Source organism: Heptranchias perlo, chromosome 38 (assembly GCF_035084215.1).
Source record: "Heptranchias perlo isolate sHepPer1 chromosome 38, sHepPer1.hap1, whole genome shotgun sequence".
In the NCBI taxonomy this organism is placed as follows: domain Eukaryota; kingdom Metazoa; phylum Chordata; class Chondrichthyes; order Hexanchiformes; family Hexanchidae; genus Heptranchias; species Heptranchias perlo.
In genome coordinates, this window is record NC_090362.1 from 13491711 (window position 1) to 13507504 (window position 15794).

General features: G+C 47.6%; 1 protein-coding gene across 1 annotated transcript in view; it reads left to right on the forward strand.

The window, feature by feature from the left end:
- Positions 1-3033: 3033 nt before the first annotated feature.
- Positions 3034-15794, forward strand: part of LOC137304585 (stereocilin-like) — a 45000-nt gene continuing 32239 nt past the window's right edge. The window contains exons 1-6 of the mRNA XM_067973230.1: positions 3034-3970; positions 4567-4591; positions 5321-7193; positions 9156-9218; positions 11972-12093; positions 12564-12734. Coding sequence (XP_067829331.1) covers positions 3034-3970; positions 4567-4591; positions 5321-7193; positions 9156-9218; positions 11972-12093; positions 12564-12734 — 3191 coding nt within the window. The remainder of the gene's footprint in view (positions 3971-4566; positions 4592-5320; positions 7194-9155; positions 9219-11971; positions 12094-12563; positions 12735-15794) is intronic.

Below are 15794 nucleotides of genomic sequence, written 5' to 3' on the forward strand. Positions count from 1 at the left end.
ACGGGGGAGAGATGGAAAACGGGCTGCCGACTCGCTATTGCCCATTTTACACCGTCGCACAAAGTCAAGATCTATCCCAGTGTCTTTAATAATCTCTTCTAGCAACTTGTCTGTAACCAAAGTTATTTTGTGAGTTGTGAGGAGAATGCAAAGAGGCTTCAAGGCGATTTAGACAAGTTGAGTGAGTGGGCAAATACATGGCAGATGCAGTATAATGTGGATAAATGTGAAGTTATCCACTTCGGAAGGAAAAACAGAAAGGCAGAGTATTATTTAAATGGTGATAGATTGGGAAATGTTGATGTACAAAGGGACCTGGTTGTCCTTGTACACCAGTCACTGAAAGCAAACATGCAGGTGCAGAAAGCAGTTAGCAAGGCAAATGGTATGTTGGCCTTCATTGCAAGAGGATTTGAGTATAGGAGCAGGGATGTCTTACTGCAGTTACACAGGGCCTTGGTGAGATCACACCTGGAGTATTGTGTGCAGTTTTGGTCTCCTTATCTAAGAAAGGATATACTTGCCCTAGAGGGAGTGCAGTGAAGGTTCGCCAGACTGATCCCTGGGATGGCAGGACTGTCTTATGAGGAGAGATTGGGTCGACTCGGCCTGTATTCACTCGAGTTTAGAAGAATGAGAGGGGATCTCATTGAAACATATAAAATTCTGACAGGGCTAGACAGACTGGATGCAGGGAGGATGTTTCCCCTGGCTGGGGGGTCCAGAACGAGGGGTCACAGTCTCAGGATACGGGGTAGGACACTTAGGACTGAGATAAGGAAAAATTTCTTCACTCAGAGGGTGAACCTGTGGAATTCTCTACCACAGAAGGCTGTGGAGGCCAAGTCACTGAATATACTCAAGAAGGAGCTAGATAGATTTCTAGACACAAAAGGCATTAAGGGGTATGGGGAGAGAGTGGGAATATGGTATTGAGATAGAGGATCAGCCATGATCATATTGAATGGTGGAGCAGGCTCGAAGGGCCGAATGGCCTACTCCTGCCCCTATTTTCTATGTTTCCCGGTTCTGCCTTGTTTCCATTTTTGAATGTAGGCACTACAGGGGCCTCCCTCGCTCCAGTCTGTGGGAACGATCCTGGACTCTAGTGGGCTGTTAAATATATGAGTCCAGAGTCCACTCAGCACGGCAAGAGTTAGAAGAGTACATTAAATGGCAATTAATCCCAAATAGAATAATTAATCTGTGCCGTTTCAGCTGTGGAAACTGAGACCTTAAATAATATGTTTGAAGCATTGTGATGCAGTCATGCAGCTGAGCCTACACATGTCTAGAATGTCAGCCCTGAATCATAATGTCTGGGTACTGTTTCTGTACAGCCGCAGAACAGGAGGTCACAGGACTAAGATCGGTGTCCGTGCCAGGGCGACATGGGATCTCTGTATTCGGTGGACTGAGGGCCAGATTTCCCGGGAGGGCACTGCCCCCTTCACCAGGAGCAATGGCAGCCCCATTCCCCCTCGTGTTAACCCTTGTGCTGCTGCTGACCCCTCACAGCGCAGGTAAGGAGCTGCGATTCGATGACTTTATCAGGTTTCTGCGTGAAATGCTGAGTGCAAGGCTTCCCTGGTGGTCAGGTTAAAGGCACAGTCCAGTGTAGCACTACCCCACACAGACCAGCAGACCCAGGTTTGGGCCCAGTCCGTGCTGAGTTAACTGGTGTCAGCTGGGAAGCTGCTGGTGCACTATAATTGGTATCAGAAGAAAGAAATAACTTGCATTTATATAGCGCCTTTTATGACCTCAGGACATCCCAAAGCACTTTACAGGCAATGAAATGCTTTTGAAGTGTATTCACTGTTGTAATATAGGAAACGCAGCAGCTAATTTGTGCACAGCAAGCTCCCACAAACAGCAATGAGATAATGATCAGATAATCTGTCTTTTAGTGATGTTGGTTGAGGGATAAATATTGGTCAGGACACCTGGGAGAACTCCCCTGCTCTTCTTCAAATAGTGTCTGTGGGATCTTTTACAACCACCTGAGAGGGCAGTTTATTGTCTCATTGGAAAGACGGCACCTCCGACAATGCAGCACTCCCTCAGTACTGGCACTGGGAGTGTCAGCCTAGATTAGTTGCTCAAGTCTCTGGAGTGCGGCTTGAACCCACAACCTTCTGGCTCAGGGGCGAGAGTGCTGACCGCTGAGCCACGGCTGGCACAAATGCCCCTCAGCTTGGGAGGGTGTTAATTGTATCCATGTGATTTATATCAATTAGTGTTAATTATATTCAGGTGGCGGGTATCAATTGGGGACTCTTGTATCCATTTATAGGAGGTAGTTTATCTAGGGGGTGCACAGTGTGTAAAGGGTGGGGGGGGGGTCTCTGAGAATAAAGGCTTGGAAGCAACTGAAGACTAGGCTCTAGTGTTCTATCCTTCACCACCTGGCTATCCGACTTTTTACAGAGAGGGACAAAAAATGAAGCCACGGTTCACCCTCCTGATTGCTATCCAACGCGCCCTGCTGGAAAGTCCAGTGTGGTACATGGATAGCCGGCGAAGACAGGATCAGGCTGGGCTGTGATGTCTCCCACGGCCAAATCGCCTGTTGTCGATTAGTGTTCAGACTCGTAACAGAAGGAAGATCTCTGGGGTGGGGTATGGAACGTTGGCCAGCGTCTGTGGAACTCTACCCAAGGAAGAATTAGGAAAGTGGTGGGGGGGGGATAAAATTGGGATGGGTAAAATAGAGTAATGTACAGTATTATGTGTTCTTTGAATAATGGGCTCGTTTGTTAAATTAAAGATGGGCTGGTCAAATGAAAGGTGAAAGCAGTGTTGAGGTATTTGGTTGGCTATGCCCACTCCAATCATTCACTAATTGCTTGGTGCTGAATGTTGAACTTTGATCTTACAGGTAATAAGGTTGACCAGTACGTGGAAATGTTAAAAGATGTTGCACATTTATTAAGAGGAGGAAATACAGAAGGAAAAACGGAACCGATCCCTGTCCGTGTAAGATCGGGTATCGAAGAGTCACAAAGGATCCATTCCGTGGTCTCCAGTCTAATGGGAGGACTCAGAACTTTGAGCACTTTACGTCAAAGAAATCTGCCTTCTATTCTTACCAAACGTACTCTAGACAGTAAGAGACTATCTGCATTTCTGTACAATATCTCATTATATTTACAAAACAGTGACCTTCAGGACCCAGGAGATGAAAGCCTCTCGTTGAGTGTTCTCAGTTCAGATGGAGCAGGGGTTGGCTCCCCACCCAGGGCCACCCTCGAACTGAAGGACCTCTTTGTATCTTTGAGGGCCAGTAGGAACCTGGACATTCTAATAGAATTTCTGCAAAGTATCTTGGACTTTTTAACTGAGCATCAGCTCTTCAGTTGGTTTTTCCAAAAACAGAACTGGGAGGTCATTGTTAGTTTGGTTGAGGCAGTTTCCCAAACATTATTGAGTGGGACTTATGGACAAGCTAGTGTTAGTATTCAGGAGTTAATATGTTCCTTAACAGGGCAGAGTGATTGTGGCATCAATATGGATTGGCTTGAAAGTCTAGGCAAGTTGTTTGACCAGTCAAACTGGAAGTCAGTGGTCAATTTTCAGTCCGACGGTCCACCTCCTCGAAATGAAAGATTACGACCATGGAGTAGACCACCAGAAGCCGGGAGCAATGGGAATCCTGGCCCACAAAGCTTAAACTCAGCGAAAAGTGTCAACACAGTGCAGAGCCTTCTTCAGATTCTTTCGAAGCCCAGTGGCAGGAGGGGCGGGTCAGAAGGGATGCATTCGGCCAACCGATCCCAAAACATGTGGGGTGAGGAAGCCTTATGGGAAGGCCTGGAAGAACTCAGACAGAATATTTTACGGAAGGTCGGGACATCCGTCTATGCAAACTTTAAGAGGAAAGTGTCACGAATGACGGGTTCTCTGGTAAATGAAGTTTCGTCTGTTATTGGAATCCCTCAATCAGATCATGAAGGAAAATGTTCTGTAGGTAAGTGGTGTTTCAGCAGAGGTGATGTTTTCATAGAATAATAGAAATTATAGCACAGATGGAGGTCCCTCTTCAACTGGAACTGACCACTCTAATTCCATTTTCCTATGCTCTTTCCTGTTCTTCTATCCCATACCCTTTTAAATGATGTTCTAGTCTCTGCCTCAATAATCCCTTCTGATAAAGCATTCCATCTTCTAATATCCCTCTGTGTGAAAGCATTTTGTCTCATTTTCCCCATCGTTCTTCTCGTGATTTCCCTGAGTTGATGCTTTCTTACTATACTAAATAGTAGAAATGATCTTCCACTGTTTGGCCTTTGATAATTTTGAAAACCTCTATTAACTCCCCCTCAACCTTTTCTGTTGGCGCCAATTTTTTTGAGCCTTTTTTCATGACTATAATCTCTCATTCCCAGTATCATTCGAGCAAATCTTTGCTGTGTCCTTTCCTTGGCTCTGATACTCTTCCTACAATGGGGTGCCCAGAACCGTACACAATACTCCGACTATGGCCTAACCAATGTACGTTTGAATATTTTTAACAATATGGAAACCAGTGCAACCAAAGCTTTAAATATCTCTCCTTTCTTACAGGTGATCTAAGACAACTTCTTTTATGGTAAGTTTACTCCTGGTGTTTTTCACAGTTTAGCTTTCCAGGCCGAAAGACTATCCCTCTCTCCGCTCCACTATTGGTGACAAAACCTTCAAGCTCCGTGCCCTTGTAGCCTGGAATTCTAGTCGTAATCTCTCACCACCTTCAAAAACCTCCTCAAACCCAACCTCCCTCGGCAGTTCCTTCAGGCACCTCCCCAACCTTGTCGTCTACTTCCTGCTGGGCATCCCCCCACTCCCTGCTGTAAAGCACCTTGGGATGCTTTAACAAATAAGTAGTTGTGTTGAACATTACTCTTTCACCTCTGGGACCTGAGCTAAAATCAGGCTTCGAGAGGCAAGGGAAAACCAGTCCAGCAGTAAATTCCCAACCTCAGTAAGAAAATTATATCAGGGTGCATTGTTGCAGAGTAAGTAATAAGCCTCAATGGACAGAACATGACAACCCACCCAGTACCAGCTTGGGGTCTTTGGGTTTCTTGTGTGTTATGATTTTGGGGCTTTTTCTGGCGGTTGTTTTAAGGCAGGAGTTAGTACTATGTCTGCTAATGTTTTCGAGGGTATATTTTCCTTCTTTCATTGACTTTTGTTTACTAACATTTATGAATGGAATTTGCATATACAAATCTTTCACATTTACCTAAATAGGAATCCATCGCAGAGACGCTTCAGTCTGTTTTCCATTCAGGACATTATGATCTGTTTCTCTGCTTGTTTTATATTTCAAATCTAGGGGGATCAGGAATAATATCTCGTGGAACACTCCAATACTGGGATTCAGCTCTCAAGCATTTTTGACGCAAGCACCTTTTCTATCCTGTAGCCGGTCTGGGGACAAAGTCAGAGACACGACGAGAAACTCCCGTAAAGTGTCCAAGAGATCTGAGGAGGCTGTTAAAGATGAGAACGACTTTCCCTACGCTGACATTCTGGAGGCTGTCTGCAATGACTCTATCCCTGGGCTACCGGGAATCTCCAACTTTACTGTCTATCTCTACTGCAACCTCTTCAACCAGACCACAGCGGCTACCATGCCACCTCCAGACCTCAGAGCGACCTGCTCGGATGCTGCCTGGTACTTTTCTGCGGTGGAGGAGGATCTTCACTGGGTTCAGGTCTGCAAGCAGCTTTACACCTCCGAGTTCAACTCCACTGTCTGCACCAACACCTCCTTGTTGAGTCAGCAGGACTTCAACCAGCCTTGGATTCTCCAGCTCTGTGCGGGGCTGCACAGCGGGTCAAGGAGAGTTGAAATCCCCGCCAGTAATTGCGACAGATTGTCCGCGATTTCAAGCATGGACCCTGATGATATGTGGAAGTGTGTTCTACACAATGGTACAGAGCATATCCAGAAGCTTTGTTCCAATGAAACATTCCTGAAGAGTGTGGTTGGGGATAAGAGGTTTATCATTAACCTTTGCAGTCAACTAAACGGACTGAAAATGGAGGTGAGCCCTTTGCTTGCCAGTGGCGGGAATGGTACTGATTACATCAACCGCTTTTGTTCCCAAAGGAGGTTACTGAAGAATCTAAGTGTGAACGAGACCTGGATTAACCAAGTCTGCTCATGGTTATCCCTTAACTCAGAAGCAGCACATATTATCAACAGCAAATGTGACCGAATGTTTGAGAGTTCGAACATTGATCTGGAAGAGATTCAGGAATGCATCCTTCACCTTGGGCTCGGGTACATCAAGGGTCTTTGCTCCAACGGTACTTTTCTGAAGAATCTGACAGGAAGCAGCATCTGGATTGGTCGCCTCTGTGCACCCATGTACAGTGGCTTAGAGGGGCCAAACATCGCTCCCAATAAGTGCCATCGATTGTTTGAGATTTCGAATGTCACTGTCAAAGATTTGCAGGAGTGCATTTTTGCGAACGGCACAGCCCACATCCGCAATATTTGCACCAATGGGACATCTCTAAAGGTTGATGATAGCACCATGGCCTGGATCATCTGGTTTTGCAACCAGCTTGATCAATTGAAAAAGGAGCTGAGTTCTTTAATTGTTGGAAACCAACCACTGTTATGCGATTACAAAACATGGTCATACACCATGTTCATCGATGGCAGCCTTCTAGCGACCTGCAAAGATCAGGACAGTGAGGGGTTAAAGGAGGTCATTTGCCAAAACGTAACTCTTTATTACTCAATCTCACAAACACACCCTTGGATCGTAAATTACTGCTTGGCCTCCAACACACTGCAAGATGAACCGTGTTTTGTCCAACATTTGCTTGACATGCTTCCAATACCTTTGAGCTTCAACGCAACTCAACTTTGTAGAAATCCAACCGCATTCCTGATGGAGCTCCTCAACCATTTTAACCAATGTGATGACCAGGCCTTCAGTTGGATTTCGAACGCCAACTATATTCTCCGAGTCTTCGATTACATCCTGGATTTTTCTAGCCTCGATCGCAATGAGGAGGAGGTCCAAGAGGTTTTGAGTGAAGCCATTCTTCTTTCCAGCTTATCGGACAACGCTTCGTTCTGGGCGTCATTCAACCCCGATGCGTCTATCAGTATTTTACAGACTGTTGACAGCTACTTGAAGGAAGAAACAAACAGAGCCCTTAAAAAGGACCTTCTCAACTGCTTCAGTGTAAGCAATAGGGTAGAACAAGGGTTTTCCAAACTACTGTGTGTGGGCCAGGGGTCTCCTGAGTCCCAGCCCTCGAAGCCCAGGGTAATCAATCTCATTAACCCCCTTAGTCCTGATTTGTCCTCTTTCAATTTAATGGCACTGTTGCCTCCTTGGTTGACAGATATCTTCCAAAAGTGGTTAGGCCTCAGCCGGACTATTGTGTCCAATTCTGGGCGCCGCACTTTAGCAAGGATGTCAAGGCCTTAGAGAGGTAGCAGAGGAGATCTACCAGAATACCGGGGATGAAGGATTCAGTTATGTGGAAAGACTAGAGAAGCTGGGGTTGTTCTCCTTAGAGCAGAAAAGATTAAGTGGAGATTTAATAGAGGTGTTTAACATCATGAGGAGTTTTGAACGATTTCCACTGGCAGGAGGGTCGGTAACCAGAGGATACAGATTTAAGATGAGGGGAGATGAAGCAAATTTTTTTTTTTTACGCAGCGAGTTGTTATGATATGGAATGCGTTGCCTGAAAGGGCGGTGGAAGCAGATTCAATAGTAACTTTCAAAAGGGAATTGAATAAATACTTGAAAAGGAAAAATTTGCAGGGCTACGGGGGAAAGAGCAGGGGGAGTGGGACGAATTGGATAGCTCTTTCACAGGCACGATGGGCCAAATGGCCTCCTTCTTTGCTGTATGATTCTATGAAATCCTAAATCATGACATCAAGATCTATTAGTAGCAGCACATTGAGATACATAGGAATTGATGGAAACAGGGATTTAAACTTTCGACATTGCTTCCCTCAGGTCCCTGGCAGCTTGTGGTGATGCTGACAGGAGCACCAAGTCAGGCAGCCATTCCGTGGATTAAAAAAATTGTTTGGAAAGATTTTAACGAAAACAAGTGAAACTTGAAGCAAGTTGTGATATTTCACTAACCCTCCATAAGCTCAGTACAGTGAATGTGTCCCCTCACCAACTGGGTCAGCCACACTGCAGACAAAGCTAACACTACCCCAGGAAGGGTGTAATATTAATTTTATAGAATAAAGTGTTTGAATTTAGATCAGTTGCGGGATGATGGAGTTTAGTACAAAATATTAGACAGCTAATTTTCTGAGGTATGACCCATTTATTGATGTTTCTCTCCCTTTACCCATGCAGAACTTGCATTTATATAGCCGCCTTTCACAACCTCAGGACATCCCAAATCGCTTTACAGCCAATGAAGTGTAGTCACTGTTGTAATGTAGGGAAATGTGGCAGCCAATTTGCGCACAGCAAGATCCCACAAACACAATGAGATAATGACCAGATAATTTTGCTTTATTGATATTGGTTGAGGGATAAATATTGTCCAGGATACCGGGGAGAACTCCCCTGCTCATTGAATAATGCCATGGGATCTTTAATGTTCACCTGAGAGGGCAGACGGGGCCTCGGTTTAACATCTCATCTGAAATACGGGTATGCGCCATGGTGTGAATTTTGTATTCAATCTCAAGCCTTGCATAGGTCAAAGGCGACAAACGCCCTGCTCCTTCCAAAGACACTGATTCCGCTGCAGTCTGGGCTTCTCCAGCTGCCCTCCAGTACCTTTTCCCAACTGGCCATTTTCTATGTGTGAACATGGGCGGCGTGTGTCAGCATGAAATTCGACCGTGGGGGAATCGCAGCTGAGCGCAACCCTGTTCTCACCTGACATTCGCACACATGCACTTTTCAGCAGGAGTCACTGGAATAGGCTCAGCGGTGATGCCCCCTGCGGCCAAATAGTCTGGCAACGTTCACTCCCTAGGCACACGCCTGAAGAATGAGGTACCAGAGGAGTGCTTGTAGACAACGAACTGCATCCCAGAATGAGTCAGTGCCTTCAGAAGAGGAGAAAACTAGCGGAATAAAACCTAATTACTGATAGACCATGATCCTCAATCAGGTAAATATTGACATCGTCTCGACTGTGTTTTATCTCCACAGCCAGTCTTGTGGGATTTGTTACAGAGTGAAGATGATTCTCCAGCTCTGAGAGTTCTTTTTCAGGTAAAAGAAAAAAAATTGCATCTATATAGCACCTTTCACATCCTCAGGACATCTCAAAGCATTTCACATCCATTGGACTTTAGGAGTGCAATATATAGACAAACATGGCAGCTAGTTTGCTCACAGCAAGGTCCCACAGACACCAATCAGTCACTCTGTTTTTTAGTGAAGTTGATTGAGGGATAAATATTGGCCAGGACACCGGGGAGAACTCCCCTGCTCTTCTTCCAATAGTGCCATGGGATCTTTTACATCCACCTGCTCAGGCGAACGGGGCATCGGTTTAATGTCTCATCCGAAAGACGGCACCTCCGACAGTGCAGCACTCCCTCAGTACTGCCCTGGGAGTGTTAGCTTAGTTTTTACTGAGGCTTGAACTCACAAATTTATGACTCTGAGTCGGGAGTGCTACCAACCGAGCCAAGCTGACACTTCGGTATCTGAATTGAAGGTCGATTTGTTAAGCCTGGCTGAGCTTCATTAGTGAGCAGTTAGAATCGCTGCCTAAGATGGGCCCCAGATCTATCCCTGGTCTGAGTTAACTGATCTCAACCAGGGAAGGGGTCGGGGAGCTGCAGGCGGCCTAATTGCCCCCGGGCTAGGGAAGGGGGGTTATCAGCCAGGGTTTCAGCTCTTAATCACTCTCCAGCGATGCTTGCTGGAAAGTGTGGGAGAATAGACATTGAACACTAACCTTGATAGAATTACATAGATTTTATGGCACAGTAACAGGCCATTCGGCCCAACTTGTTGATGCCGGCGTTTATGCTCCACACGAGCTGCCTCCCACCCCTCTTCATCTCGCTCTATCAGCATATCCTTCTATTCCTTTCTCGATTATCTAGCTTCCCCTTAAAGACGTCTATGCTATTCGCCTCAAGCACTCCATGTGGTATCAGCTCAGAGACCAGCTCTCTGAATAAAATCCCCTCTAAGCTGCTCTCTCTCAGATGCTGGGTACAAACTTCAGACAAAACAAAGTGAACAATATTTTTTGCAGCTTATTAATAAAATACGAGCATGTAAAGCAAGGCTTAGTTTGATATGAGCGGCCTTTAATGTAGTAACTTTGATCATTCAAAGGAGTCTTAAATTATTGAACTCAATCCCTGTTTAAGTATTAATCAGTAGGATGTTGTGTAACAAATCACTCAGTTTGGTTTCTTTCTCTCCCAATTTTCATCCTCCTCTCCTGAAGACACCAGCTCTGACTGGGGTGAGGTCCACATGCATTCAGTATCTCACCCAAGTGGCTATTTTTTTTCTAGACACTGTGCGTGTCAGCAAGCTATTCTACCACAGGGGTCATCACCGTTGAGCCTGATGCTATCCTGACGGGCAAGCACTTTCCAGCGGGCTGGGTGGGGGTGCACTGGACATCAGTGGAGTGGCAAGCCTGGCCAATTTTATACTGCCCTTTCCCTTGGTCAGAGGTGCTGGTATAAATTACAATGGCCCTCCTCTGCCCTCCCTCCTCCCCCTCCACTGTTACCCGGGTTAGCAACAGATAAATGGGATTGGTTCCAGAACCTTCTGGTCCCTTATACTGTGCCGCAGGAAAGCGCGTTGGTGTGAATAGCAGATTCAAGGTAGAATAGGGCTCGGCTGTGATGCCTTTCATGGTTGAATGCCCTGCTGGCACTCGTTGCCTGGGCTACACTTATGGAGGGTTAGAGCAGGTGTAGAATTGTATCTCTGGAGAGGTCCATGCCTCTAAGGAGTGCAGGGGTAAGGGGACGTGGGCCTGTGATTCCCCAACACACACACACCGAGTCCCTGATTGCAAGCAGGAGAAATCTATAGTAGCAGAGTGAGTGGGCATAGCATGCCACAGAGTCTTACTCCCAGTCGCTTGCTGTGAGCAAACCCAGAGTCAGTCAGGAAGCTGGGCTAATCCTCCCTCCTCTTAATGTTCCCTCGTTGCCCTTTTGCTGGGAGCAGCCCCGAATCCAGCCCTAAATATCACTCCTCGATTAGCTGAGCCCAGACGGGCCGGGGTAAAGTTTGGGACAATTGGTCTCTCTGCTCCTGAGGCGGGAAGGGGAAAATCAGCCAGGTCCCCAACACCCCATCCTCTTGATCGCTACCCAGTGAAAGTGTCAATGGGCTATTTAATCCTTGGGGCTATGGCCTCGATTTGGGCTGAGAGGTACATGGAGCAGGGAGCCAGCTGGGATCCACAAAGAAAGACTTGCATTTATATAGCACCTTTCACGACCTCAAGGCGTTGCAAAGTGCTTCACAGCCAATTAAATACTTTTGAAGCGTAGTCACTGTTGTAGGCAATTTGTGCACAGCAAGATCCCACAAACAGCGATGTGATAATGATCAGCTAATCTGTTTTTTAGTGATGTTGGTAAATATCAGCCAGGACGTCGGGGAGAACCCTCCTGCTCTTCTTCGAAATAGTGGCCGTAGGATTATTTTACATCTACCTGAGAGGGCAGACGGGGCCTCGGTTCAACATCTCATCCAAAAGACAGCCCCCCCCCGGCAGTGCTGCACTCTCTCAGTACTGCAGTGGGAGCGTCAGACCTCGACTATATACTCAAGTCTCTGGAGTGGGATTCGAACCCATGACCTGCCATTATTTAGTGACCGATAGTATTAGCCACTGAGCCACATGAAGGGGAGGCTGGCCACAAACGGCTCTCAGGCTGTAGTAGGTGAATGATGAGTGATGTTGGAATGGTTAGGACTCCAATTATAATAATAGTCCTGTCTCTGGGTGTTTCTTTTTTTTTTGTTCCCAGGAATACCTGCAGATGCCCCAGGAGAATTTCAGGAAACTTGTTATGTCAGCTGAAAGTGACACCGTTAAGAAATTCCTCTCGCACATGCACAGGACATGGCGCCAACTCCAGGTGGGCACAGACTGGGGCAGCGGTCAAACACCTGGCACGGGCACACCCGGAAATAACCTGGAGTAACCCTGAGCTCGCTGACCTACTGCATTGGCTCCAAGGTCGGGCAACGCCTCGATTTTAAAATTCTCATCCTCAGGTTCAAATCCTTCCATGGCCTCCCCCCCCCCCACTATCTCTGTAACCTCCTCCATCCCTACAACCCTCCGAGAACTTAGCAATTGTACCACCGCACAGTCAAACCATCTGAGGTAGGCTGGTCATAATAGCCTGCTGACGGGGGGGACCACTGGACGGTTACCAGACGCTGATTTCTTCATTCCCTTGGGCAGAGACACTGTTGGTACCTCTCCTAATGCCCCAACTACTAACATGGACGTTTAACTGAGCGAGAAGCAATATTTGTCTCTCGCGTGTCGCCTCAGTCGAATTCTCTAAATGTTATTTTACGAGGTTTTTTTTTTCCCTTTTTCCTTCCTTTTCAGGTGTCCCAGACAGATGAACCGGCCCTGGAGACCCTCACAGCTGCCTTTCTGCACAAGTTTCCCCGAGTGACCCCTGACCTTTTTGTGGACCTGTCGCAATTCATTCCTTTCATGACTGTCTCTGACATCATGAGTTTCCCGGTGTCGCTCCTCCTGAATGACAGCGTGTGAGTTCATCGGCAAAAGGTGTGAAAAATCCATGCTCACTTTGTTTTCTTTAAATGACTGGCCACTTTCAGCCTAAAAGGCGTTTGCTGAGAATCAGGCTGACCATTGCATCAGGGTGTGGCTCAGTGGGTAGCACTCTCGCCTGTGAGTCAGAAGGCCCCGGGTTCAAATCCCACTCCAGAGATTTGAGTATAGAGTCTCAGAGCTGACGCTCCAAGTGTAGTACTGAGGGAGTGCTGCACTGTCAGAGGTGCAAAGATCCCATGGCACTATTTTCTTCCCTGTGTACTGGCCAATATTTATCCCTCCACTAACAGGTTACCTGATCATTTATCTCATTGTTGTTTGTGGGATCTTGCTATGCGCAAATTGGCTGCTGTGTTTCTTACATTACAACAGTGACTAAACTTCAAAAAGTACTTCATTGGCTGTAAAGTACTCTGCGACATCCTGAGGCAGGACAGACCCACCAGAGGTGGCGGTACAGTGATATACAGTCAGGAGGGAGTGGCCCTGGGAGTCCTCAACATTGACTCTGGACCCCATGAAATCTCATGGCATCAGGTCAAACATGGGCAAGGAAACCTCCTGCTGATTACCACCTACCGTCCTCCCTCAGCTGATGAATCAGTCCTCCTCCATGTTGAGCACCACTTGGAGGAAGCAGTGAGGGTAGCAAGGGCACAAAATGTACTCTGGGTGGGGGACTTCAATGTCCATCACCAAGAGTGGCTCGGCAGCACCACGACTGACCGAGCTGGCCGAGTCCTGAAGGACATAGCTGCTAGACTGGGCCTGCGGCAGGTGGTGAGCGAACCAACACGAGGGAAAAACTTACTTGACCTCGTCCTCACCAATCTACCTGTCGCAAATGCATCTGTCCATGACAGTATTGGTAGGAGTGACCACCGCACAGTCCTCGTGGAGATGAAGTCCCGTCTTCGCACTGAGGACACCATCCAACGTGTTGTGTGGCACTACCACCGTGCTAAATGGGATAGATTCAGAACAGATCTAGCAGCTCAAAACTGGGCATCCATGAGGCGCTGTGGGCCATCAGCAGCAGCAGAATTGTATTCCAGCACAATCTGTAACCTCATGGCCCGGCATATTCCTCACTCTACCATTACCAACAAGCCAGGGGATCAACCCTGGTTCAATGAGGAGTGTAGAAGAGCATGCCAGGAGCAGCACCAGGCGTACCTAAAAATGAAGTGCCAACCTGGTGAAGCTACAACTCGGGACTACATGCATGCTAAACAGCGGAAGCAACATGCTATAGACAGAGCTAAGCGATTCCACAACCAACGGATCAGATCAAAGCTCTGCAGTCCTGCCACATCCAGTCGTGAATGGTGGTGGACAATTAAACAACTAACGGGAGGAGGAGGCTCTGCAAACATCCCCATCCTCAATGATGGCGGAGTCCAGCACGTGAGTGCAAAAGACAAGGCTGAAGTGTTTGCAACCATCTTCAGCCAGAAGTGCGGAGTGGATGATCCATCTCGGCCTCCTCCCGATATCCCCACCATCACGGAAGCCAGTCTTCGGCCAATTCGATTCACTCCACGTGATATCAAGAAACGGCTGAGTGCACTGGATACAGCAAAGGCTATGGGCCCCGACAACATCCCAGCTGTAGTGCTGAAGACTTGTGCTCCAGAACTAGCTGCACCTCTAGCCAAGCTGTTCCAGTACAGCTACAACACTGGCATCTACCCGACAATGTGGAAAATTGCCCAGGTATGTCCTGTCCACAAAAAGCAGGACAAATCCAATCCGGCCAATTACCGCCCCATCAGTCTACTCTCAATCATCAGCAAAGTGATGGAAGGTGTCGTCGACAGTGCTATCAAGCGGCACTTACTCACCAATAACCTGCTCACCAATGCTCAGTTTGGGTTCCGCCAGGACCACTCGGCTCCAGACCTCATTACAGCCCTGGTCCAAACATGGACAAAAGAGCTGAATTCCAGAAGTGAGGTGAGAGTGACTGCCCTTGACATCAAGGCAGCATTTGACCGAGTGTGGCACCAAGGAGCCCTAGTAAAATTGAAGTCAATGGGAATCAGGGGGAAAACTCTCCAGTGGCTGGAGTCATACCTAGCACAAAGGAAGATGGTAGTGGTTGTTGGAGGCCAATCATCTCAGCCCCAGGACATTGCTGCAGGAGTTCCTCAGGGCAGTGTCCTAGGCCCAACCATCTTCAGCTGCTTCATCAATGACCTTCCCTCCATCATAAGGTCAGAAATGGGGATGTTCGCTGATGACTGCACAGTGTTCAGTTCCATTCGCAACCCCTCAAATAATGAAGCAGTCCGAGCCCGCATGCAGCAAGACCTGGACAACATCCAGGCTTGGGCTCATAAGTGGCAAGTAACATTCGCGCCAGACAAGTGCCAGGCAATGACCATCTCCAACAAGAGAGTCTAACCATCTCCCCTTGACATTCAACGGCATTACCATCGCCGAATCCCCCACCATCAACATCCTGGGGGTCACCATTGACCAGAAACTTAACTGGACCAGCCATATAAATACTGTGGCTACGAGAGCAGGTCAGAGGCTGGGTATTCTGCGGCGAGTGACTCACCTCCTGACTCCCCAAAGCCTTTCCACCGTCTACAAGGCACAAGTCAGGAGTGTGATGGAATACTCTCCACTTGCCTGGATGAGTGCAGCTCCAACAACACTCAAGAAGCTCGACACCATCCAAGATAAAGCAGCCCGCTTGATTGGCACCCCATCCACCACCCTAAACATTCACTCCCTTCACCACCGGCGCACTGTGGCTGCAGTGTGTACCATCCACAGGATGCACTGCAGCAACTCGCCAAGGCTTCTTCGACAGCACCTCCCAAACCCGCGACCTCTACCACCTAGAAGGACAAGAGCAGCAGGCACATGGGAACAACACCACCTGCACATTCCCCTCCAAGTCACACACCATCCCGACTTGGAAATATATCGCCGTTCCTTCATTGTCGCTGGGTCAAAATCCTGGAACTCCCTTCCTAACAGCACTGTGGGAGAACCTTCACCACACGGACTGCAGCGGT